The following is a 27,091-nucleotide window of genomic DNA, read 5'->3' as shown; positions in this document are numbered from 1 at the left end:
AACCAATTAGCAATGTTAGGGGTGAAGTTAGGAGGATAAATAAATGAGAGAAATTAAGGGTCAAATGAAGTTAAAAGGGCATAAAATGGATTAAAACGGACATCGGGTCCGGTCATCGAGCGAGGGGAGAAGAAAAGGGAAAAAAGTTAGGTCGAAACCCAAGTTCACGGTCGAGCCCAATGCTCCTTTGGCTCGAGCAATCTCGGTGCAATCTCAATCTGTTCCTCTATTGTCCTAATACTAAAAACCCAAGTTCACAGTCAAGCCCAATACTCCTTTGGCTCGAGCAATCTCGGTGCAACCTCAATCTGATCCTCTTTTGTCCTAGTACTAAAAGGAATCGAAGAAATCCTATTCTTGAGGTAGGTTTATGTTTCCAACGCTCTGTTTAGTCACATTCACAAAATCATAGTCATATTGACTTGCATATTAAAGAATAAAGGCCTCACACGAACCGGCTCAAGGTTGAGATTATCATGTTGTGAAATATTAATTTTCTCAATTAATAGATTTATGAGAAAGAATTAAATATCTTGCGTTCTAGTTTATACAAACTCATGTATATGATAACCTCACCCACACCCAGCTTGTCTTTCTAGGAACAATTTAGATGATCTTCACCCTCTTGTTTTTCATGAACTATTCGAATCCGATCATTTGTAACAATTAGTAAGTCGAACAGCCTTATCCTCTTACATGTCAACCACATACTATTTAAATTTACCATATAGATTATTACTTGAACACAGTTTAAATTTACCATAATAACCTTCAATTTGCGTGTTGTACACAATATAAAATAAAATATTATTTTAGTAATAAATAAATAAAATGTTCCATTACAAAAAAAAAAAAATATATAAAAGAATCAAGACAAAGAAATTATGTCAAAGTCAATACAAAATTATAAAAATAAAAAATCTCACAATTCTAGGGTCAACCAAGGCAATAAACTTATATAGCCAAGAACACATTTATTAAAATATATATTTCAAAATTAAAAAAAAAATTATTTCATAAAATAAATAATAAAATGGATATGCAATAATTTCACACTTTTAATTATTTAATTTATAATTCAATTTCATTTATGAAATATTTGGAATATTCAATTAAACTACTTAAAATTTGAGTAAAGCTGGAATGAAAATTCAAGATTTTTCTTCTAAAAAAATTAAGATATAAATGAAATAATTCTTGTTTAAACTGAGAGGGAGAGAGAGAGAGAGGGAGAGAGAGAGAGAGATGGAGAGAGAGAGATATGGAGATGCACCTTCTTCTTCATTTGATGAAACTACAAATAAGCAACAGGAAAAGGCCATCCTCATAGCAACAACAATCAGGCAATCAATATGTTTACATTCTTCCCCCAATCCCCCCTAAGGAAATGGAGACGTTACCAGTTGTCTAGGCGCGCTGAATAGGTCCTTTCCTGCAAATGGCGAGGTCCAATCCCGCAATCCGCCTGACGATGACGACATATCTTTTACCCCTCCCCCCCCACCCTGCATCCCCGAGCTGTACGTCGACGACGACGAAGAAAACCCCAGAGACAACGACATCTCGCTTGCTCGCCCACTTGGGCTATGCAGAGTCCAGTCTATTCTGTTGTAGTCACAATATGGCATCAGCCCCCCGATGTTCCAGTCCATTTGTGATAATAGCCCGGATGCTTGTGCTGCTGTCCCGCCCTGGCTGAGGTTCGAGTTTGATACATAGGACGATGGGACCGAAAATGAAGATACAGTTCCACCCCCTGCTTTCCATAAACTTTGCAGTTCTGAAGGAAATGAGTGTGAAGATGTTGAAGATGTGTTCTCTTTCCCCCATGATATGTCGAGCCCTGACGATAGCAATTCGACTGGACCCGACATGAACTGTGGTTGATGATGGACAGCCTGATGGTAGATCTGCTCTAACCTTTGGTTTTCGGCACCAACGCTCACTCTGCTCTGGTTGTGCAGCAATTTGTCACTTGAAATGATGTTTTTAATTGCTGAAGTATTGTTCGAATACCGTGACGTTATTCCGGGAAGTATGGGACTGGAGACCGAGTTCTGCAATCCGTTTATGGATTGTGGCTGCTGCATAAAAACTACCGGCTCTACTGGCTGCTCCGGTGCGTCTTGCTGTAGACTGATTGCTTCGTTATTGGAAGCACCAATTTGAGCCTCTGCTTTCGAGTATGGATGATGAACTACAGGCAATGGCGGTGTCGAAGTGGACGAAGAAAGGCCTGATCCTACAGCAGGCCATCTCTTCTCCCCTCCCCTTAGCAGCCTCGGTTGATCAGTCGTCTTCAAAGACTGTTGTTGACTTCTACTGCCTGCTTCTAACCATGCTGGCACTGTCATTGCAGCGCTATTAAGGCTAAGTTCTCGATCGTTCTTGCTCGACTGCTTTGCAAAGCCAGATGCAGGCCCTGGCATTTCTTGCGCCCTTGGCATACTCTTCGTTTCACCGACAACTTCAAGATTCGACTGATTGAAATGTTCTTTCTGCTTTTGATCTCTTACAATAACTTCCGCCCTATCAAGATCGCCTCCACAAGCAACTACAGCTCGTTCAACCTCTTGCTTTGAGCATTTGTACCGTGCTTCAAGAGCTGAGATATGTGCTAGCTCACTGCTAATATCAATCTTCAAGTTACCTCCACTTGCAAAATTCGCAGTGTCCTTGTTCCGGGCTTCTTCCTGGTTTCCTTCAAAGAGCCAGGAGACGGATTCCTCGAGCTTACCCTCGTTTAACATCAGTGCCATGGTAGCGCTTTCGGGAGAGAACCCCATAACGACCAATTGATGAGAAAGAGCTTCAAGCTTTCTAGACATTAGGTAGCCTTTACATCGTTCATGCAACTCCTGAGCCCGTTTCTCTTTCTTTCTCTGGTGTTTCTTCTCGTTCTTTAGACGAATCTTCTCCCGCTTTTCATGGTCACATCCAGATGCCCTCTCCTGCTGGTTCGAAGAATCAGCTATCTTATCTTTTTGATCCTCCGACTCACCCGAGCAGCTACCATTGTTGGATGACAAATCAAAATCAGATACCATACCATGTGGACTGCTCAAGTGGTCGTCTGTATCTTCCATATGCTGGAAATGACCATTGTCAGATTGGGGTGAAGAAGCGGCTAGTGTTGATGATATTTCAACGGTATGAACCAATTCTTCAACTGGATTGTGAGAAGTAGTGGCTGCTGGTCTCCTATTTGAACTTTTAGAAGCATTGTTTTTCGACGCCTTCAGCTGTTTCTTGGCAGCAGCCCTAGCAGAAGGCTTATCCTTGGAGGATGATTTCGACTTCGACACCGGCATCTTCCAAGATTAACTATTGACATAGAAAGTGGAAATCAGTCATTCAGCCAACAATAATGTAGAAAAAGGAAAGGACATAAATCACACGATACATCGAACCATTATCAATAGGAATATTAGAGCACAAAAAATGCCAGTAAAGCCAGTTACGCAATCGCTTGGGCATTCGAATTATAATTAGCTCGACATAAACGACAAAATAGAAAATTTTCATGCCACCATTTCTGAGAACCAACATCATCATTTACTTCAGATATAGTACTCCGTGTTCATATAGCCGAAGAATCGCGCCTAAGATTAACAGTCAGGCAATGGCATCACAGGAAAAGTAATGATAATAGATTATGACATCTCTCTTTCAATCTAAAAGAATTTCCCTCTTTTTGCACTACGGAAGATCTCACATTGAAGAACAATGGAGGGAGAAAAATATCATTTCAATATGGAGAGATACCACTAAGAACTCTGCACTCATGGAACATTAAAACGTATGAGTTACAAAATGTACATTGATTTATCATCTTTTCCCAACATCCAAGAAATTCAAATATTCCTTAGACATTCCAACTACACAAAAGTTTTGAGGGTTTTATGAGAACCAAAATATGTTCAAATTAGAATGTTCTTGTACAGGAACAAACAGAAAAAATAAAAAAGAATGCAGTGTTCATGAATTTGCGCAATCAATAAGGAACAAGCAATCAGGGGAATGAGAAGCAAGAATTTGCGCATAGACATCGAAGCGGAGAAACTAAGGACATTAAACGAACAGGTCGCATTTCAAATCAAACCCAAATTTCTTTAAAAAATTGCAAATGAAATTTAATGAAACAATCAAAGTCATTTCCCTCCAAAACATAACGCGTAAACGGAACCGCAACAGATCCACAAATCCACATCCACCATCGCCGGCATTTAAACATACAATTATCCAAAACCCCGAGCAGTCAACCCTAAGAAAGCAATCAAGAACACCAAAATCACAACCCGCACCAAGAGATCTCCAGTTTCCACTCCAAATCCACAAAACCCCCCCGAAAATCAAAAAACACCTAAATTCATCAACATTCAAACAAGATCGCAAACAAACACCACCAGAATCACATAAAAACACAAGATTCAATCAGAGAACAAACAACAGATCTAAAAACTGACCAGTGAACAGAATTCGAGGAAGACGAAACGGGAGAAGGAGGAGGAGGAGGAGAGATCGAAAATGGTATGACGACAACCGCAATCAGGTCGCCTTTGTTGTTTTTCTCTCTTTTTTAAGCCTCTCGGCCCTTTCTCTTTGTCCTTTTCTGTTTTGTTTCCTTTCGTTTACTGTTCGCTCTCTCTCTCTCTCTCTTCTTTTTTTTTTCTCTCTCTCTTTCTTTCTCTCTCTTTAAATTAAATAAATAAATAACAAATTATTTGGGTCAGTTTCGTACACGTGTCAGACAGAACGGTGGCGTCTGGATTTATATGTTTTTTTTTATAATTATTTTCTTTTTCTTTTTCCAAATTTTAAAATAAATTTTGATGGATTATTTTACTCTTTTTGGAGAGATTCATTTCTTTTTCTATCTATTTTAATTTATTTTTTCAAATATTATATAAAAATCATTCCGTGACAATTTATTGTCAAAAATGTACTTTCTTGGACAAAATAAAGAAAATATCTGTATTTTTTTTAATAATAAAATAATATATTTAAAATATTAATAGTAAGAAATGAAAAATCAAAAATCAAAATTCATATAAATTTATTTTCTAATAATTTTATGTAATTAAAATAATTTTATAAGTTCCGAGTTATTTTTTTAATTATTTAAAATAAATCTCATTTATTTATAATATATGTTATATTAATAATTCAAATATCAAACATTCACAAATCACTGACTATTATTAACCTCAGTTACAAAAGTCAAATATTCTTAATTTTTATAATGATGAGGGTGAAGTTAGGTTGAGTTGTAACCCTATTTTTGGATTGATCGAGTTGACCCGACTAGAAAAATTTTAACTCACGAATCGACTTGCGATCTTCCAAAAATTTAACCTGTATAGTTTGGGTTGGGTAATCCGGACCGATGGAGTTCTCGAGAAATATGAACATCTCTAATAGCTATATTACAAACTTATGTTTGTATTAACTATCTCATTGAATCGGGAAAACATGAACATATCATATTTTTTTTTATAGCAAAGCAAATAGTTGCTCTAGTCGTTACTCTGTACTTCCCTTTTGTAATTGATAATAATACTGTTGATTGTGTTTTGCTATACTAGGAAATTGTTCCTGAACCGAGCTTGAACACATACCCAATGGTTGATCTTTTGGTATCGTTGTCTTCAGCGTAGCCAGAATCACTGTATCCAACTGGCTTGTATTGTTCTTTTGTACCAAAGGTTGTAGCCGATTGTACCTTTGACATATCTCAGGATTGGTTGAGCCGCATCCAAATGAGGCTTCTTCGAACTTCGCATGGACCGACTAATGGCTTTAACTGCATTCTTAAATCCCTTTGGTTGGATCATGTAGATCTCTCGACTCAACTCTTCGTGAAAGAAAACATTTTTCACATCTATCTGCCATAATTTCCAATTTTTACTTGTAGCAAACACTGCGGGACCCGTACAGTAGTGATCTTGGTCACTGGACTAAACGTTTCATCATAGTCTAGTTCATATTATTTAGAGAACCCTCAAGCTTAAAGTTAAGCCTTGTATCTCTCGATTGATCAATTCGAGGGATACTTTATTTTGTAAACCCACTTGCAAGAGACGGGTTTGACATCTCCAGTATTGGCACTAGTTTTCAGGTTTGGTTTTGCTCGAAGGACATAATTTTTTCATGATCTTACCATCGTCATGAGTGCTAGCTCGTCTTCTTCCGAAGCACATAGTGCCTTTGCGTCCCCTCTATCCTCCATCTTCTTTTCCGAGGTTGTCGCATTGCTTTCGACGAACTTTTTCTTGGACCAATAATCCTTGGACATGTGGCCATTCTTCCTACAATTGTAGCAAATACCTTCAGCATGATGCCTCTCATTTGCTTATTCAGACTTCTTGGCTAACTAGCAAAATTTCCAACTTTACCAGTGATGATTGAGCGAGTCATTCTTGTACAGCAATAACAAACATTCTATATTTTGGTCACAATCTGTGAATGATGATCCTCTTCATTCGAGTTTCTCCATTGACGGACTCCAAATCTAATTCAGTAATCTTCAGACAGATCGACTTGACTCTGCAAAAGTACTGAGCAATCGTCATGTCCCGTTGTGAGATTGATAACAGCTCGTTCTCCAAAAGTTATAACCTCGTTTCGTTCTTATTTGAGAAAAGTATCACGAACGTGTCTCAAGCTTCTTTCGGTGTCTTATTATCCTAAACGTGCTCTAACCTCTCTTCTTCGATTAGGGTTTTCAAGGAAAACATTGTCTTGTCTGCTTTGATTCTTCAATTGACAACTTAGAAACCGCTCATCGTGTTGACAGTACCTCACTAATACTTCATAGAGTCACAGACGAGTCATGACCCGAAGAAAGTCACTCATTACTAATCTCAAGAAATCATTTCTGATATAGAAGATCAGATAGAACTACAACCATAGAGCATACTAAAAGTTTCAAGATATCTGACAACCTATACCAACTTTAACCAGATACATTGTAATCGACCAGCTTTTATTTTCTATATTTATTCCTAAAATAACCGAGATCTTTATTCCTAAAATATTTAAATCTTTTCTCATAAAATATATTTACATATTTACCTCGTACAATTATCGGACATGACCATATTGGGCTAGTAATGATCTTTCAACATCTCGGATACCAAAATTCAGACGTCATAGCACACCTGACCATTACATGATAGCAACCGTAAGAGCCGATACGAGGAAGAGAGCTTACCGTTTCAAAGTTAAAGAAAGGTACTTACATGACCCCTTTAGGGCTTTTGTCTATTCCATTCGAATTATTTCACCGTATAATATTCTTGCATCGTAAGTAATAATACGTCTAAATACGAAACATTTTCAAAAATATGAATTTGGCATGCAAAAATTAAACGTAACTGTTTGATGCTCGAACGAGACGATTGATGATTCCACGAGCATCATTTACAAAAGGAAAAGATAAATAAAAGGGAAATTACAACAAATTAAAACTTTCTTGATATAACAAAGAAAACAACACAATATTTTGTGTCGATTCATAGAAATAAAGGATATAAAGATCAAACCGAAACTAAAGCTTGAGCGATAAATCAAGTTCATGGCCATCGTCGACATGGTGTTCGATCTTCAACACGGGTTCCGAAAGATTCAAATTTGGTATCAAAATCGCTCTACCTTCGTCAAATCTCCTCGTTGATTGAACGTTATTATTCATCATCGTCGTCAATTGAAACCCACCATTTTGAGCTTGAAATGCAGATATTCTTAGATTATTCACGGTTGGTTGAGAAGCCAAACTACCATGAAACTGTAACCCTGGTGATTTGAGCCACCGATATGAGGGTTTGTGAATCATCGAATCCATTCGTACTCCAAGCGACGATCCGTAGAACGAATGAGATGAGAGAGCGGTATACGGGTAGTATGACGCTAAATACGGCGGCCGGCCGCCACCGAGTTCCATTCCTTGGCAGCGCTTGGCCATGGCTCTTTCTTGCTTGTGAGCATTTTGGTGGCCTCCTAGAGCTTGGGAAGTGGAAAATTCCCTCTTGCAAAAATTGCATGAAAAAACCCTTGATTTTGAATTTGAACATAATTCATTTGCATGACCATGAGAAGAAGAGGAATCCACCGTCACCGGCGGCGGCGGAGGCGGCGACGCCGACACTATCCTCTTCAAAATCGCCGGCGATCCCTCGCCGGACTCTTCATTAGAAAGCTTAAGATCCAACAACTGCCGTGAGTTCGGCTCCTGAGACGACTGCCGATCGCCGCCGTCAATTTCATCCACCACCATCTTTTCCAACTTCACCGTCACCGGTATGCCGCCGTCGTCGCCGCCGGACACGGCGGAGATACTGGAAGCTTCAATTTCCGCCATTTCAAACCAAAAAAAAAAAAAATTATTCTTTTCAAAATCTCAAATTTGTGACAGAAATTTACAGAGAAGAATTGGGTTTATATTTCTGGTTGAAATTAATGCAATTAATTTTCAATTATGGAAAGAAATCTCAAAATTAGAGTAATTACCATGAAAATTATAAAAGAAAATATATTTATTTATTTATTTATTTATTTATTTATTTTTTTTTTTGGAGCTGAGATGAATTATTGTTTGAAAGTTTGAAACTATAATTATTTAAATAATAATAATAATTAAAAATTATGAACTAAAAAGAATCTGCCACTAAAGAAAGAGATTCATGAGTTTGATCTGAAAAAGGCAAGAGATAAAACACCATCCCATCTCATTTATTAAACTTTCCAAAAATAATTATCCAAATAATTTTAATAATTTTTTTTTTTTTTTTAATTTTGAAACATGTTATTGATATTGCAATTTTCTTAAACAAGACAACGACAACCTATGACTTGTCGTGTCGTTCATAATGGTGTTTAAAAAACACGATCGACCCGATACAATTCGTACCGTTTGGATTGTAATATGAACTTATATGAGTTGGGTTAAATTCGAATAAATGAAAATTTTATAGATTAAGTTGTCTAAACTAACTTGAATTTATCGTTAATTTTAAAATATAATATATATATTATTTGTTCTCCAATAATTTTTAATTAATTTTACAATAGAGTCTAAATTTTAATTAACGGTTTGAAAAATGAATAAAAAAATATTATACAAATTAATATTTTATTTTTATTAAAAAAAATTGAATTAATTATCCGAACAATCCAAAACAATTTATGGTTGAGTCTAAAAAAATTTCTCAACTCAACCTACGAACACCTTCGTCTGCCGAAAATATATATTATATTCGATCGATTTATTAAAAAATAAATAATTAGAGAGAAATTAAATAATTGTTAAAAAAAATGAATTTTTAAAAAAATAAATAATAAAAAAGGCAATATATTTCATAATTATGTTCATCACATCTAGCTGGCTTTTCCATTAAATTTTTGTGCCCTTTGATTTTGTAACTGATTTGATTTAATCAAACTTTATAAGCAGTTACTAAAATTCAAAAAAATAAAATTTCTAAAAATAAAATCTTATCTTAATTAATTAATTCATTAATTATTAACACAGATTTACCCATCAACTTACCTTCAACTTTTTCTCTTTTTTAATTAATTTCTATTTTTGAATATTAATATAATGTTTTTTTTTTTATTGCCCATTTTGTGTAAAAAAAGAAAAAAACAATCCCTTTTATTAATGGGAACAAACTAATCTTAGTATTTTTCAAATGTTTCATAATGTGTTTTAAGGTTAAAATTGTATGAAAAATTATAGAATAAATAAACGTTACCAAAACCCTAATATTTGTTCATCAGTTCGAGCAATTTAACTGGTTAAAGTAATGAGTCAGTAAACCCTAATATTTACTGAAACTCTAATGTTGACAAGGATTCCAATTTCGTGTCTTAAATGAAATTGACGTAATTATCTAATAGATAATTATATTATAGATCGGGAAAAAAAAGCCTGTAGTAGCAATGGAACCGGGAAAGTATACAGAAAAGACAGTTCTTTAGTCAATCAAGCAATTTAATTGGTTAAGGTTAAAGCAATGATTTAGTAAACCTTAATATTTACTGAAACTCAAATGTTTATTAGTCTATTCGAGCAATTTAACTGGTTAAAACAATGATTTAGTAAACCCTAATACTTATTAACCAACTCGAGCAATTTAACTAGTTGAGGTTAAAGCAATGATTCAGTAAACCCTAATATTTATCGAAGCCCTAATATTTATTAGTCAAATCAAGTAATTTAACTAGTTAAAGCAATGATTCAGTAAACCCTAATATTTACTGAAACCCTACTATTTATTAGTCGACTCAAGACATTTAACTAGTTAAAACAATGATTCAGTAAAACATAATATTTACCGAAACCCTAATGTTTATTAGTCAACTCGAGCAATTTAACTAAACAATGATTTAGTAAACCCTAATATTTACTGAAGCCCTAATACTTATTAATCAACTCGAGCAATTTAACTAGTTGAGGTTAAAGCAATGATTCAGTAAACCCTAATATTTACTGAAACCCTACTATTTATTATTCGACTCAAGCAATTTAACTAGTTAAAACAATGATTCAGTAAAACATAATATTTACCGAAACCCTAATGTTTATTGGTCAACTCGAGCAATTTAACTAGTTAAAACAGTGATTCAGTAAAACATAATATTTACCAAAACCCTAATGTTTATGAGTCAACTTGAGCAATTTAACTGGTTAAAGCAATGATTCAATAAACCCTAATATTTACGGAAACGCTAACATTCATTATAATATTAATAAATAAATAAAGTGGTAATATAGGATAATATGATTTATAATTAGTCTTCACAAAATGGTTAAATCTAATTTGATATTTAATAAAATAGGTAATATGAAATAGCATATAGGTTATTATTAAGAAAAACCCTAATTAATTAAGGGTTAATTATAAGAATTATAACCCTAATTAGGGTTTTTTTTTTTTTTTTTTTGTGGCCTTTCCTTTTTGCTACTTAATTCTTCTCCTTTCTACCACTCCACATTAGGAATATGTTTAAATTAAAGAAAGTTTGATTTGGTCATATTAATTATTTTCTTTAAATTATATTATTATTATTTCAACATAAATTCATTGTGTTTTATGTGCCAAATTGTATCATAAACTTCATACAAGTTGGTGTTTTCAAAGTTAATTAACTAATTTGTTATAATTACCTTATAATTAATCCATTTTATTTTAATTTTATGTACTAAATAAATTATTAAAAAAAAAAAATCCAAATTATCCGTACAATAAAATATCTTTTTTATGGGAAAAATCATGTACTTTTTTCTTTTAATAATTTAAAGAATTAATTTAATTACAAGAAATTAAAAGGGAATTTTTGGACCACTTGTAAAAATTAATAAGGAAAGAAATTGTTTGCAACTTCATAGAATAAGAATGAAGTTTTATTATATGGTAGGTGTAATTAGTTCCTATAGTTTGTGTTTTTTTTTTTTTTTTTTTTTTTAATTTTAATTTTCTTACTATTAAATGCCTAAATTTTGTCTATGTACTCCCAATAAATTTTGAAATTAGATTTTAATGTTAATTTTTTTTATTTAAAATATTGGTCATAAAAATGTTATTATTATGTACTCTTTTTATTGGATGAAAATTTTTGTTTTTTATTTTACTATTAATGACAATTTAGATGGTAAAGTATATAGATTAAAATGAAATTGAATTTAAAATATATGGATGAAAAAGATATTTCAAAATAAGAGTAGAAACTATTTGAGTTAGCCCGTTTCAAGAGAGTCTTTAAATAGCCAGATAAGAATGTTTTATAGTTATCATCCTCCTCGTTTTATCTTTTTTTATAGGCTGAATCAAGCGAATTAGGTATAATTATCAAGCGGATGTTTCTTATCATCATGAGGGGAGAGAGACCAAGTGAAAGAAGTGTCATAGTGATGGGAGAGCGACCAAGTGAAAGAAGTGTCCAACCAAATCACAATCAGCAACAGACCCGTAAAATCTTCAAGACCTCTTCTCTGATTTTCGGCCTGTAAAGTCATAACCCATTTCTCATTTGACTTTCCACTAATGCACCAAGCGAGGTAGGTTGGAAACAATATGAGATGAATCTGAGCTCATTATGCCGGTCTATTTCGTCACTTTGGCATGTACAAAAAAAATAGTGTCATTTCAGTTCTAACAGAATTTTCTAATCGGTTATTTTTTATATATTGAAGTGGATGATTCCATCGTTTATAGTCGAGAAGATATCTTTTTCGTTTGTATCAAAGTGAAAACCGTATTTTACATAATTTATTATAACACAATATATCTTATTCTTGTTAAAAAGTAATTTTAGCAAATATAATTGTAAAAGTTCTAAATTTTATTTCTTCAATGAAACCTTAAAAAAAAAAAAAAAAAAAAAATCTTTAATAATTGTAACTTTTTTTTTAGAAAATATTCAATTTTACAAATTCTAGGAACATATACTATTTTTTTAAAAAAATTACATGTCCATTAACAATCAAAATAACCTCAAAATTTAGAAAATAAATAAATTATTTTACTAAGTAAATAATGTGAAGGTCTACTAAGACCCCACATCTTTTGATAATGCATCATTGGTATGCTTTAAGCAATAAAATACACACCTGAATTTTCTACTTTTGAGTTCAAAATTTAATGTACATACCTTTTTCTGGAGTCTGTCAATGGTGAACATGAAACTACTTTCTAATCTGGGTGAAAAGTTCAGGAGGTTTTCCAGTTCCTCCTGATCCACCCGGAGCAGCGCCAAAAGCCGAGAAACCGCCGCTTCCTTGCTGGTTGCCGAACGCCCCGAAGCCACCTGCAGCACCTGCAAAACCTCCGCCTGCAGCACCTGCAAAACCTCCCGTTGGGGGAGAAGCACCAGCAAATCCTCCACCGGTAGAGGCTGCACCAGCAAATCCTCCTCCCGTAGAGGCTGCAGCAGCAAAACCACCACCACCAAAACCACCGCCACCGAAACCACCACCACCAAAACCACCGCCACCACCTGAACCAACACCAGCAAAACCACCACCAACAGGTTTCACACTAGTAAAGCCACCACCATTAAACCCGCCAGGGGATCCTGAGGCAGTTCCAGGTAGACTAGGACCAAGCTGTCTTGATTGTCCAAATGAACCAAGAACAGTGCCCAGTGCTTGCTGCCCTACTCCAATCTGAGCAGGCTGACCAAACCCGCCTTGAGTCGGAGCTTGAGTAGCCATTCCAGAGCCAAAGCTACTGGAGAACGCAACTGAATTCGTCGGTTGTGATGCTGCTTGTGAAGCCAGCGGAGATTGGAAGCTAAACGATGCAGGCCGAAACAACTCTCCACTTGGAGGAGAAGCCGTAGTAAAGGAAGAGTTCATTGAGGTTGCATTCGCATTGCCAAACGAACCACCAAATGGATTTGGTTTAGGAGCATTCGACATAGGCGTAGAGGTAGTTCCAAATCCTCCCAAGCTGCTCAAACTAAACTCGACGTTATTCGTCTCTGGGGCCTCCTCATCCATATCGTCATCCTGAGTAATCAAAGCATCTGAAGTTTCACTTTTACCATTTGCAGAGACCTTAGGAGTCGAGTTTGGTGAAGGTAATGGAACAAAAGCAGCAGATGACTGTTGCGGTTGAGCATCCGCTATCACAGATGGAACATGTCCTCCCACATCTTTGGAAACCGTCTGGGTTACAGAAGTTGGCTCTACATGATTTCCAACAGCAAGTGTTACAGAAGGTTGAAGCTTCAGTTCACGGAACTCGGGCTTTGAAGCCTGTGCTTGCTTTTCAGTATCAGCATCTGATTTCGGAATCGGTTGTTCTTTACTCGAGGACACCAATGACGGATTCAAGGAAGATAGAGTAGACGGTGGTGATACCATCTTAGGTGCCTGAAATAGGGAATCAGAAACAGAAACAACCGGAGAGGCGAAGCTCGATTGGGTTGATGTTGACAGAGGTTTATTGAGATCTACAACAGCAGCAGGACTTGGAAATGATTTGCTTAGCGGAGATCCTGAAAATAAAGTCGACGCACTTGAAGGAGTATTTACAGGTACTGATGCTGGAACTGATGGTGAAAACACGGTCGGCGGTTTTTTTTCTTCAGTCTTTCTCAGTTCATCAACGGTCGGAACCAAAGAAGATGTCGTACCAACAGATGCAGGTTCAGGCTTATTTGCAGCTCCAAAAAGTGGACTAGGAGTTGTAAGCCTCTCCTTTACGTTAGCAGTTTTCTGACTGTTTGGATTCAAGGTTTCAATGGAATCTTTCGGCGTGGACATCGGTTTAGATGATGTTACGAAGAAAGATGATTTCTGCTCGAAGTTCATATTAGATTTCTGGACCGAGTCGCTTCTAGCAAGTGAGAAGAAATCAGAAGCTTTTGACTTCTCAGGATAAGTCACCTCAGCAAATTTGTTTTCTGAAGCCGCACTGTACGCTTCACTATTACTTTTTTTCACCATTTCATGAGATGATTGGTATACTGGCAGAGGAGATGGTGCTGTACCATTAGTTTTTTGCAGTGGTTGGAATTTCTGTCTAGGAGGGCTAGCCCATGAGAAAGGCGTTGCGGGGTTCTCGGAGCCTTGTTCTGGATATCGAATATAAATATAAGCCGAAACATTCAAAACTTTAAGAACAAGAAAAATACTTCATAACAGAGAATTTGTAAAAGATGACAGTAAACAAATGACTATAGAAACCTTCTGATTTATGCTTCATCTTAGGGATTATACCTGCATTTTTGGATGATGATGATAGCATAGACGATGGTATGCGGCCAGCTGGACGAGCAACGGTTGCTGGTCCTTCAAGTGTGGGAGAGCGAAATTGTTTCTCATTGGACAATGGTGTTCCTTGCAAGATCATCCGCTTAACGGTGGTTTTCGGAGGTTGAATGCTAGCCAGGTTCTGCACCAATTTTACAGGGGATTCATGTTGTTATGATACAAAAGCATAGGAAGTCTGCAAAATTGTTAAGCAAAAAACAGTGCGTTAATGTGCAAAATTATCCCGGGGGAATAGGATATACTATCCACCCAAGAAAAGAGAGTCAATTGTCTTGACAAGAAATGAAGAAAAACTGCAAATTTATATCATTTAAAAAATGCAGCGGTTTCTTTCTATTCACAGTGTCAACAAATTACAGCCTATCCATAAAACCAATCCCCCATAATAATCCGACAAGTACTCAGGATCCAGGTACATGGAAGCATGTTAAATTCGGACAGATGGGTAATCAACTTGGGTGGATGAAGATAGAATATACATAAAACACTTAGTTGGAAGGGTGCATTCTTGAATGCATGAGTGGAGTTTGTTCCAATCCGCAATGCGATTATGTCATTGAGAAAGTCATCGAGAACGATGACTAGTATAAGTGGGGGAGAATATCACAACTGTAACAAGAAGAGAGTAAATTGTGACCTCAAGTGCAAATAGGCAGAAGGCGAGTGACGCCCATACGACCACGTGAGGGCAGAGGTAGACAAGTGTCATAATATGACCGAGGAGGATGGTGCATCATCCAACACACAAAAAAGAGTGTGCATGAAAGCCAAGCTGAGGCATAAGCAAGATTAGAAGCAACGTTGTTGCCATGAATGTACGGGCTCAAAAAAGGCCACTAGAGCCCCAAGTCATAATCCTCAAAAGTCAGGGTTCCTGAGTGAGTTTTAGCAAGCACCTTTAGAGTTATGTTCGTCTATATAAAAAATGAAAGTTTGCAAATTTGGTGTCAATCGAACAAGAAGAATGCTCCACAAGATCATATGACTGTTCACCAAAATCATGTCTACTCCTACCAAACCTAAAATGTCTCAGAATGTACTGTAGGGAGAGGCATGTGTCAGGCCATATGCATCCTCATTGTTCCAACAACATTCCATATAAGAAATCCATGAATGGGCATTAGGAAGAAAGGTGGTCTCAAGAACAACTTCCCAAGTTCTGAACCATCTTCCATGTATGGCACTTAATCAAAGTTTATTTTACTAATAAAAAATATAGATCTTATTCTAAATTGACAGCAAAGTTCCATATGAAACACAGATAAAAAAAAAATGAAAATAGGGGTTCAAGGAAACACAGTACCCTGTCAAGTGAGTCTCTTCTCCTTCTCCCGGTTTCCGTTTCAGAAATTTTCGCTCCACTCCGCTGTTTTCTTCTCGATGTATCTTTACTTGAAAAAGAATCAGCAGAAAGTAAAAGCTTCTTACTAGAAGTTTCTGGAATTTTGTTCACATTTGGGGAACTGAAAGAAGCATCATAAGTAATTCCAATAGTCTCGAACAATTCCTTCGTGATACTCTGCCTTTTCGAAGAGGGCGATTTGATGTTGAGTGTAGCAATTTGTTTTGATAGATTATCAGAAAGAAGTTGAGCTGCTGCTAATTGAGATCCCATTATGTTATTCAAACTATGTAAGGAATGACTTTGCCTGAAACAAATTTTGAGGAAGAAACGTGGGTCGGGCTACTCAAAACGACCAGCTGAAAAGCAAACGGCAATAAAGATAATAAATTTTTCACTGAATAAAATTTGACGTACCTCGAAGATCCAAATTTCCTTTGAAGAGTTCTTTCGTTAACTTGAATTTCCTCATTTCCACCAAACGTATTCAGCTCAAGGCCATTAAAATGCCTTTCTAACTCAATTAACTGGTTAGTCATATTCTGGAAAAGAGAAGAACCAAATGGATACATCACATCTCCAATTGAGGGAATTCATTTGTTTTCAAAACGATCGATAACCTACCTGATTCATCTGCAAAATGCGCTGTCGTTTTAGCTCTAATTCAGAACTTAACTTTTGGCGATCCCAATGATCCCAATAGTTGCTGTCAGAAGCTTGCGTAACAATACCTTCAATGTATGTTTTCTTTGACAAAACTGAAACCAAATAAACTAAAAATGTAAAATACATATGAAATTATGACCAGAAATCAATTGATTATAACCTACATGTTGATATTCAACCAAGTCAACGTGATGACTGGACTTACAATCGTTATTTATTTCAGGATCCCCGTATCGTCAATCAAATTCCCGCGATAACTAATGAGATTATTTTATGGAGAAACTTTAGCTTCAACGTTTGGAAGGGATATACATGGAACTTTCTTATTCTACTTCTTTGTGACATTCAAATATTCAATGCATACTAAGCAAATGCACTTTTCCAATATTAGCTACATCAACATGGAATCTTCTATGCCAACAAGGTCGCCATCAATCATGTAATAAACGAACAAGAAGCTGAGGTTAAATACCTTCAACCGTTCTGTCAAAGAGATTTTGCACCTCCTGTGCACGCTCAGTCATTGTGCGCTGCAAAGAGAAGGAAAAATGAAATTCACGTGTAAGATAACTGTATCAAGGAAAAGGATTGTGGGAGAAATAGAAAAGGAAAAAGGGGCTCAAAATCGAAAGAACTAAACAATAAAGGATATTTTCTAAACTTGATATGAGAAAATCAAAAGGCTGAGAGAGGAAAGAGAGGGCATTCATCAACATAAATCTTCTTTTTATTCTAGTTCTAAAAGATTCTATTATTTTTAACATCCAATTCACCAACTAATGTCATCAAAGCAAGAAAAAGAAAATTCTATCTTTTATTCCTGAATGCAAACCGAATCTCCTCTGACAAGAATTGTTCAATACAATGATTACTAATAGAACTAATCCAAAACAACAAATTATTCCAAACATAATAACCAAAAGAACAATCAACGTTAGATACCTACAGAATCCCCATTAAAGTCATATAAACAGCAAATCGGAGGAAACGATCAATAAAGAAATGCATGCAACTAATCATAGTCATAACTCTTCTCTGATTCACATTCCAAGAGAACACTTGAAACCTGGGTTACTTCTGATATTCTTTAAGCTCAAGTAATTTGCAAATCAACTGCCTATTATGCTTTGTTTATTTTGGAAAAGGAAAACAAAACCTTTCATTGAAGATATGAAAAGAGAATAAAGCTCAAAAGATACAAACTCCAAAAGTGAGAGAAAGAAAGAACAAAACATAGTAAAATTACATAAGAAATAAGCCTTGAATAGGTTAAATAGTTCTTTCTCAAATGATTCAAGTCGAACATAATTAGTTTCTTCAAGGTTGATATCCAGTACTGGCATTGGCCATAGGACAGGGAATACTAGCAATCTTTTCTCATACTGTACATATCTTTTTCGATTAGTTTCCTTTTCAGTGATGCTTCCATTAAACTATTGTTGTTTCTCTATTTATTTATTTATTTCATTCGCTAATCTCTCTTACTCTACACGTCATTGCTATAAAATGAGAAGCCCTGCAGCCATTCATCCTCCATAATTTAATTTTTCAGATTTTTTCTCATTTTCTGAATCTAATACTTTTAGCAATAAATAGTGAGGTTATACAAATTAATAGCCATACTCTAAGTCAGCCAAAGTACAGGAAAAATAATTAACAAACTGAAAAACACAAAATAATAATTGATAATTACCCTCCATATTTGACATTGATCTGAAAGAGTGGCTAAGCCAAGCCCCAAAGCTTCAACGGAGCTTTTCTGGAAAGTAGTGCAGGCATCCAAAAAACCACCCGGCTCTTCTATAGATTCTAGAAGCATGTCCAACCCTTCGCACATTTCATTCATCTGTAGAGAATAGGAAGCATTGAAGAAGCCAGAAAAAATCTGAAAGAAACAAAATATATATACACACAAATATATAGAAAATCAAGCTTTCATTCAGAAAAAAATGAGAGGATCCAAGGGGAAGACAAAAATAATACTCCATAAGAGTTCTACTAAATCCAAGATGGGGATAAAATCAAGTAAAATAAGGCCTAAAAAATAATGACAAAATTTTACATGAAAACCCAGAGAGAGGTATGACGTCTCACGAAGGATCACCACCACCTCCGATCTTTCAATCCCTCTAAAAATCCTATTGTTTCTTTCCCTCCAAAATCTCACATAACAGCACAAAAACAAACAAACCATAGTCGTCGACTCTTTTCACGAAAAACAATACTTGGCTGCAAAATAAATTACAATCTATGTCATACACATGTAATATAGAGTTAAGATGTCAATTGAGTAACTCTAATTGAGCATAAACTAACCATTTTGGAGTATGACGCATCTACAACTTTCTCGCTTTTGACTTCAATAATCCTCAATGGCCTCGTTGACTCTAAGAGCCTGTTCTAAGATTTGTCTTCAAGAAATGAAGGCCTCTTAAAATATGAAATTTTCTTTGGGGAACTTCCTTGATTAATCTGGTATGATTTTATACACACTAGTAGTTAAACTAATGGGCCTAAAATCATTGACCCTAATCACTCTTTCCTTCTTCAGAACCACATAGCGAAAGTTTCATTTAGAGTTGTTCAAAATTCCTCTTTCATAAAACTCGCAAAATGTAACACCTGGAACTTTGACGAAATAAATAATAGATTCTTTTCAAAAAAAAAAAAAAAGGAAAGCAGAATGGTACGCACGCAAGTTGGAGAAGATGACCGTATAGTCAACGGTTAGTTTCTCAACTTTCTCTTTAACGAATTTGAAGCAAGTCATTCTCACTAGTTTTATTCTTTTGACTTAATTTAGGGCATATTGAGGAATTTTTGAGAAATTTGGAATATCCTCGAAGACCCGAAACAAGTTCGGGAAGTTTACAATCATGTAAGTAACCATATGGAGCAAGTTTCTAATAAATACTTGCAAGAGCCAATTAGGATGGAGGGCAATGATTGAGTATTATGTTTAGGAGCCTAGTTTGACCTAGTCTCATGATAATTGTGCTTAGATAATATGAACAGCTTACACCTTAGTCCTATTTACAATTATATAGCTTCCGCACGCATGATTTGTGAACCCTAATAGATCATTAGGCTCTAATGATTTCCAGTATGCTAAGGTTGGATTACTATCGCTTAATGAACTTGATGAGCATGTTGTATGCCTTCATACGTTTATAATGCATGATTTAGGGTTTGGATTGCTCATTATTGCCTAATTATGAGTTTGACTATCGTTATGCGTCATAGCGCTAGTTATGGTTTCCATAGACCGAGTTCTTGTTTTGCGTATTTTGGCCCTAGTACCTAGTCATGAGTTCCAGAGCCTCATTGGTTTGACCAGGTACCTTGTAGGGACAGATAGGGCGCAACCCCTATTCATGAACTAACCAACAGAGGTTATGATTGATTTGTTACACATGGCTTAGTTGTCATCCATTGAGGAATTCAAGAGTCATAAAGGGTATACTACTGATGTACTATCGATGGTGCTTAGTGGGGAGAGCCATGACCTTTTTACTGTTCTAGCCTGAGTGACGTAGTGACAGGTTGTTTTACTATTCTAACTGGAAAAGACAAAGTAATAGGTAATTATTGTTCCTAAGACAGGTAGTTTTACTGTTCTAACCCGATGAGGGTACATGAGTAAGTAGTTTGCTATTCCAGCCTTTAAAGGCACAGTGACAGGTAGTTTACTAATATTAAGAACAGGTATATGTTGCTTGGCACCACTAGGGAGAATCCACTGATTAGAGTTCAATAGGTAGATATGGATGGAGAACGGTCACCATTTCGAGTAAATAGGGCTCCTCTAGACTTACGAGTATTATCCTAGGGCCTTTCCAAGAGCCACAGCGACTCGAGGCGCACTTTGCGCAAGAATGGCGAAGGTCCTAAACATACGTGAAACCTAGAGCCAAGAGAAAATAAAAAACTTCTAGGTTGTGAACCTAAGAGGGATTGTGTACTCCTTTAAAGGAGGTATGCAAAAGCCTACAAAATTTGGTACAAACATTAAGCCACAGTTTGGGCTGGAGACCGTTATGAGCACATAGCCTACATAGAACTAAGTCTGATAAGAGCCTACAAGTAGGTTGCTTATCGAGTATTTTTATACTCATCCCTATTATTCTTTATTTTTCAGATTGAGTGTAGACCACTGCTGATGATAGGAGTGTGCAGAGCCATGCAACTACAAGGAGTGCCCTTTAGATCGAGTCGTCTTCCTTCTTGTCATTTTATTATCATTTTAAATACTACTTCTCAAAACATATGTATTTTTGTAAACCGTTTTGAATTGACTCCGCGAATATTACCTTTAAACTACTTTTAAGTCGACTTTGTTTGTATATTTAAATTTAAAATTCCTTGAGTCTCCTGTTTTACAAAAGAAAATTTTACTAGCCTTTTTACCCTTGACTGTACGTGGTGACCTGTCATTCGAGGTATCGAAAATCGAGTCGTTGCACAAAAACTTTCCACATAAGATCTTTAATACAAACCTAATCATCCAAGAAAAATGGCCAAGGCAAGACCATCATCAGGGGCTTTATCTTTGTCAAAACCAAAGACCACTCTTCTAATCTCCTCAAGAGAAAGTGTTATCCAAATCAGCCCTATCACCAGCTAAATGGGGGACCAATCGAAACTTTCAAGGAAAGACCTTCAGCCCTATCACCAGCTAAATGGGGGTCCAATCGAAACTTTCAGGGAAAGACCTAGTAGGTGAAATGCCCAGTCCACGGATGGGGTAAAAAAGAAAGACAATCTCCTCTTAAATCTCTTTATCTTCTCACAAGGTTCTCCCATCTTTGCTAACCGTGAACCAATAATATTTCTAATCCTTCTCCTAGCCCATTTAATCTCAGCCTGTTGCGTCCAACTAATAGTCTCACTTTTAAGCACCTCTTCAAACTTCACTTTTAGAGACAACCTTTCCTCTTTTGATCATCGCTTAAGGAACCCACCACTTCCAATCTATCTAACACAACAATTATATTCAACACATTCCTGTTTCTTGATCTTCATGTCCTCAAAAACCTCATGATTCCATGTTTCCAGATACTCTTTCAAACGACAAAGCTTACACAAGAAATGAAAACCTTCTTGTGTTCCTAAACTCTCCACCACCCACCAAGAGAATCTGAAGAAAAGAAATAATATTAAAGTTGGCTAAGGGGCTATAGCTTGGAGGTAGGATACTTTTTAGTTGCCCACACTGCCGAGGGAGAAGACACCTGTCAGAAAATAGGTCACAACCACTATCTACACACCAATAAACAAAACAGTGATGTTAATCGACTAATTATATGGTAAAGATACAATATAACCATAAATGAAGGGACATGTGCCTCGTTATTTTGTTAACCACATACTGGGACCATTATTCAGCCCAAGCATAAAAATGTGCAGAGGAAATCTCATCTTCTAATTCAAGCTGTTCCTAAATGGGGGAAAACGAAAACAAAATTAATTCCTAAGAGGAAAATATCGGCACAAGAATGCTCATGCAAGTATTCTATCCCCTTTTCCTTTTATGCTATTAGAAATGGAGTGGTGTATTTTTCTTTTATAAATTTCTTTTCCCGATGGAGATGGATTGGAGTATAAGCAAGCAAAAGAATAGCAGACCAAGTCATAATGGATGTATCAATTATAATAATAATAATATTCAGATCTTTAATCCAAGCCATTCCTACAATAGAACATATTGAGAAGTTATTTGAATAAATTTCGTTTAGACCTTACTCTAGAAAATCAAGCTGTAAATTAGGGCTTTATACTTCGGATTGTTACCGTGTATATGTTTATAACTGTATTTTTCTTTTCCTAATGGGTTTAGATTGATAGCATATTTTTTGCTTATTTGATTGGACGTCTCTTTGTATAAATATGATTCTTCTCCACTCATTGAGATATAGAAAAATATTATCCTTCCTACATAGCTTCACTTACTGGTTTTGCCAAGGGGACGTTGCCGTAATTTCGCTCTGAACCATCTTGCTTCTTATTAGAAATTTTACCCAACGAGAAGTTGTCTTGCAAGGATACTTGCGAGCTCTGTATCACTGGTAAAGATTCAATTTTACCAGCACCTGCACTTACTTGTCTCCCACTTTGTGTTAACGTACTTGGAACATCCTTCGGTTGAAAAGGCTTTCCAGCAAAACCTGTGAAAGCATTTGCAGCACCCGAACTATGCTTTATTGTTGATTCTTTAACATTGAGAAAGGGATGGCTAGGAACATCCACCGATTGCTCCGAAAAAGCAACAGACCCAAGGCCAGTAAATTTCTGAACAGGCTTATCAAAATTCCCAATCTGATTGTTGGGTCTCTCCAAGAAAGAAGGCTTTAACGATTCGTTAGGCATGTCCACAGATTGGCCCGAGAAAGCGACAGATCCAAGACCAGTAAATTTATGAAAAGGCTTATTAAAGTTCCCAATCTCATTGTTGGGTCTCTCCAAGATAGAGGACTTCAATGGTTGGCTAGGCACGTCCACAGATTGCCCCGAAAAAGCAACAGATCCAAGTCCAGTAAAATTTTTAACAGGCTTAGCAAAATTCCCAATCTCGTTGTTCGGTCTCTCCAAGGTAGAAGGCTTCAATGGTTGTGAAAAAGCTAAAGAATCCATTTGTTGGCTTTTAGCATTACTCTCTCTGGTAATAACTGGACTCCCATCTACTTTAGATACTGGACGCTGATCAATATTAGAAAAGAGCTGAGGCTGATCATCAGTAGGCACTACTGTTTCGTCTTCCTCTTCCTCATCACAAGCAGAAACAGTCTCATCTGAAGCTTCAGATTCATTAGCACTGCATGAAAAGTTAAAAAAAAAAACATAGTAAAAGAAAATCAGGAGCTATAATCATAATATTTTGGCTGCTATTAACAAGGGAGTAAATAGACTTTGGTCTTGGGTAACACTAACAAGCAAGGTCTCAAAACAGATAAGGCAGTACCTAGAAAAATGAAACAGAATGAGTTTTCCCTCTAGAGTAAGACACAAGAGAGTGCAATATGGTGAGACTTCTCTAATCTCTTCATTTCCAACTTGGACTTCCACCTTTCCAGGGAGAGAAACTCGATCAATGCACAGCCCCATTACCAAATTATCGTCACCGTTGTCTGAAACAAGAAAGAGATAGAATTATATCACAGAAGAAGAGATACTGCCGAAGTACAAAAATTAAAACCTAATCTCACACAGGTGTGTAAATAAAAACTGACTGTAAAGGCAATAAAAAATTTCAAATGGTAACAAGCCCTGCAACCCAGCACTAAATTTCAGAAAATGATACTTTCCTGTGTGTGTGCACATGAGAACACCAGGGAAAATCAAATAAATAGTGAAACGCTATAAGAAAACAGAACGGAACCAACTCTTAGAAAATTCAAGAAAAGCACAAGTATATTAATTGGATAATGTCTCAAAATAAATTGATCTACCACATTGTAATCATTTTGTATTGAGAAGCCAAACTTTCATTTAGAAGAAAATGGAAAGAATAAAAGAGGACCAACATTGGCCAACAATCAAGATGCAGGACTAATGCCTAAAAGTAGCCAAACAGGACTAGCCTAACAAACAAGAAAAGGGCTCCAATCCAAGAAAATATTTAAGTCATGAAAAACCAACTCTAAGGAAGCCATAAATGTAGCGATCAAAAAAATCACAAGGCAGGAAACTATAGCACACCATGAGAGTTTTTTTTTTTTTTCCCCCCCCCCTCTTCTTTTCCTTTTATAACCAAGATATTGCGACTCCCTTGCATTATGCTCAAACACACCACAAGTTTCTGAAGCTTTTTTATCACTCCAAGGCCAGCTCCAAGAGAGACAAATAGGGTTTCAAATTATGATGTTCTCTACCTACTAGATTGGGTTCGGAAAAAAAAAACCCTATGGTCCACACTGCGAAAGTTTTGAAAATATCATCTGTATTTATGGAGCTATGGTTTTGACAATATTATGGCGAAACTTCTGACTACAGAGTTTTTGCATATCAAGCTCCTGCTGATTCTCCAATTAGAGACCCCAAACGAAACAACCTTTTAATAAAAACTTATTTAGATGCAATAATTTTAACTCAATCAAATGAACAAAAAAAAGGCCAAAAAATTGAAACTTGAAAAGTTATAATATAATATAAAGAAAATATGTTTCTTATTTGATTCTTCAAACAATTATACTCTAAAGAGATCAATATACACAAATACACATTCAGAGAAACATCTTTTAGACTACATTTATATTAGGAATGCAAATCACAGTTCATTTGATGGCTCAATGCATTAAAATGGGACACATTCCCAGGGAGCGGGGAAATGGCAACAAGATAAGCTAATGAACTGTGGTAGTCAAATCACGAGATCACTAACCTTGAAGCTCAATCCTCGGTAGTGACTTATCTCTTTCAATATCAATAACAGCAACTTCGTTCTCAACCTCTTGCAACCAACCAAGCAACACAATATGCTGATCTGTATTGTTCCTATTGGCAACAATTGCGAGCTTGCTGCACCCAAATCAAGAAAGGTCATAAATAAAGTTGACCTATAGGATCAGAATTAAAGAATAACCCCAAAGTAACGGGAAAAGTTCTTTCAATAAAAATAAAAAAAGGAGGAATTCCAAGTAAAATTCAATTTCAAAGGTTCAGAGCTTAAATGAGACCAAGTGATTTCTACATACCATTTATCTAAATAACTCAACAATAAACAAGGCCCAGTTTCAACAGGCAAAATGTCTGGAGTGAAACCTGAATATATATCATGGAACGATAACAAGACTTTATTTGAGGAAACCTACAAAAGAAGGTGACAAAAATTAATCTACCAAAATACATATAAAATAAATAAATCAATTTAGTATGAGTTTGTGGAAACAAATATGAAAATTACATTCAATTTATGATACTGTTTAGTATCAATTAATCTACCAAAAGTTAATGATACTGTTTCATAATTCTTGTTAAGCAAATTACATTCAATTTAGTATGACTTTGTGGAAACAAATATGAAAATTATTATAACTCTCGGCTGTAACTATCATTCAGAAGATCAGAACAATAAGTAACAGATTTATAACCTATAAAAGGAAGGTGATTGATCTTCAATCTAGGGCACTAATTACAGGGAAAGTATGCAAACGTTCTCAATATATATAAAAAATGCTTGGGGTAAAAATATTAATAATAATAATAACAACATAATACACCATCCACAGATATAAGATTTTGTCAAGACACAAGAAAGAAAAAAAATTATTCATGATCTTCCTCACTTCTTAATCAATGTATTCGTAATATTAGCAATCATTTCCTTGAATAACGACTGCTAAGGTTCCCTCAAACAACCATCAACCTTGTTTTGATCTAAACTACTCCTTTGCTACTAAGAAGACTGCACATGGCCAAACTAATAAAGCTCAACTACCTTTTTCTCTAAAGGTGATACAGCAACTCTCATTAGCTCAGTAATTAGTAGTATCCCATTTACTTCTTTTCCCTTTTTCATTCTCCTAGCAGAGTGTATAAGGTTAATAAGAAGTCAATGCGAGATTTCCTTTGGGAAGAGGTTGAAGAGAGGGGAGGAGCGCACCCAGTGAATTGGGAGACTATGGGAAAGTCGGTCAATCTTAGTGGATTAGAACTTGGGAATCTTGAGTTTGTTATAGAGCTCTCTTAGGAATATGGCTTTCGTGACCCCTCTCGAATCAAATTCCCTTTGCTGTAGGATTATTATGAGTAAGCACGGTCCTCATCCTTTTGAGTTGTTCTCTAATGGGGTAAAAGTTCTGGCAAGAATCCTTGGAAAGAAACAATCAAGCGCATTATTTTTCTTTCCACATTCAAGGATTTACTTATCCTATAAATGTTTTTATTTCCCAATGAGATAAACTATACCAATTGGTAAACCAACTTATGTCTCACAAATAATTTCCACAATAGCAACCGTAAACATCAATTAAACTAGTGTACGAGATTTTTTTATCAAGAAACCAAGGTTTCAATAAGAAAGAAGGAATATAAAAGGGCTAGCAAAAGAACAACAGCCAAAAGAAATTATTCAAACAACAATGGACCCAACCAAAAAAAGGGACTCCGTGCAGAAGACAAGGCTTAGAATATGATAATTACAAAGGTCCTTAAATTTTTAATTTACAAATGCCTAAAGTTGGCCAGATCTCACACCTCTTTCCAAAACCTCTTAGCCTCTAAAAATTATTTCATTCCTTTCAAGCCAAATGCTCCATAAAACAGCAAAAAAAAAAAAAAAAAAAAAAAAAAAAAAAAAAAAAAAAAAA

The 27,091-nt window shown here is 35.7% G+C and overlaps 3 protein-coding genes across 7 annotated transcripts in view; all 3 read right to left on the bottom strand.

Moving 5' to 3' along the window:
• Positions 1-1,255: 1,255 nt before the first annotated feature.
• Positions 1,256-4,621, bottom strand: LOC111466432. Of its 2 annotated transcripts, none has more exons than XM_023111079.1 (2): positions 4,467-4,621; positions 1,256-3,324 (listed from the first exon to the last, which is right to left on the bottom strand). In XM_023111079.1, the coding sequence occupies exon 2, from the start codon at positions 3,309-3,311 to the stop codon at positions 1,380-1,382; it is 1,932 nt and encodes a 643-aa protein (XP_022966847.1). In that variant the 5' UTR covers positions 3,312-3,324; positions 4,467-4,621; the 3' UTR covers positions 1,256-1,379. The 2 variants fall into 2 exon arrangements, with proteins under 2 accessions (XP_022966847.1, XP_022966849.1); XM_023111081.1 differs by lacking the exon at positions 4,467-4,621 and adding an exon at positions 3,411-4,460.
• A 2,928-nt stretch (positions 4,622-7,549) lies between these two features.
• On the bottom strand, positions 7,550-8,359 carry LOC111466314 (zinc finger protein 1-like). Its single transcript, XM_023110919.1, has one exon. The coding sequence runs from the start codon at positions 8,357-8,359 to the stop codon at positions 7,550-7,552; it is 810 nt and encodes a 269-aa protein (XP_022966687.1).
• A 4,261-nt stretch (positions 8,360-12,620) lies between these two features.
• LOC111466378 (nuclear pore complex protein NUP214) overlaps positions 12,621-27,091 on the bottom strand; it is a 17,833-nt gene continuing 3,362 nt past the window's right edge. The window contains exons 6-17 of one of the 4 annotated variants that reach the window (XM_023110998.1): positions 25,478-25,590; positions 25,165-25,301; positions 23,746-23,911; positions 22,737-23,598; positions 18,481-18,633; positions 17,260-17,317; positions 16,746-16,879; positions 16,539-16,663; positions 16,083-16,428; positions 14,726-14,900; positions 12,940-14,580; positions 12,621-12,909 (exon numbers count right to left, since the gene is read on the bottom strand). In XM_023110998.1, the coding sequence (XP_022966766.1) occupies positions 12,686-12,909; positions 12,940-14,580; positions 14,726-14,900; positions 16,083-16,428; positions 16,539-16,663; positions 16,746-16,879; positions 17,260-17,317; positions 18,481-18,633; positions 22,737-23,598; positions 23,746-23,911; positions 25,165-25,301; positions 25,478-25,590 (4,134 nt within the window). In that variant the 3' untranslated portion in view covers positions 12,621-12,685. Of the gene's footprint in view, positions 14,581-14,725; positions 14,901-16,082; positions 16,429-16,538; positions 16,664-16,745; positions 16,880-17,259; positions 17,318-18,480; positions 18,634-22,736; positions 23,599-23,745; positions 23,912-25,164; positions 25,302-25,477; positions 25,591-27,091 lie in introns of all 4 variants that reach the window. The other 3 variants (XM_023110999.1, XM_023110996.1, XM_023111000.1) reach the window with 3 other exon arrangements.

Source organism: Cucurbita maxima, unplaced genomic scaffold (assembly GCF_002738345.1).
Source record: "Cucurbita maxima cultivar Rimu unplaced genomic scaffold, Cmax_1.0 Cma_Scf00031, whole genome shotgun sequence".
NCBI classification, from domain to species: Eukaryota; Viridiplantae; Streptophyta; class Magnoliopsida; order Cucurbitales; family Cucurbitaceae; genus Cucurbita; species Cucurbita maxima.
This window is presented reverse-complemented; position numbering and strand designations above follow the sequence as displayed.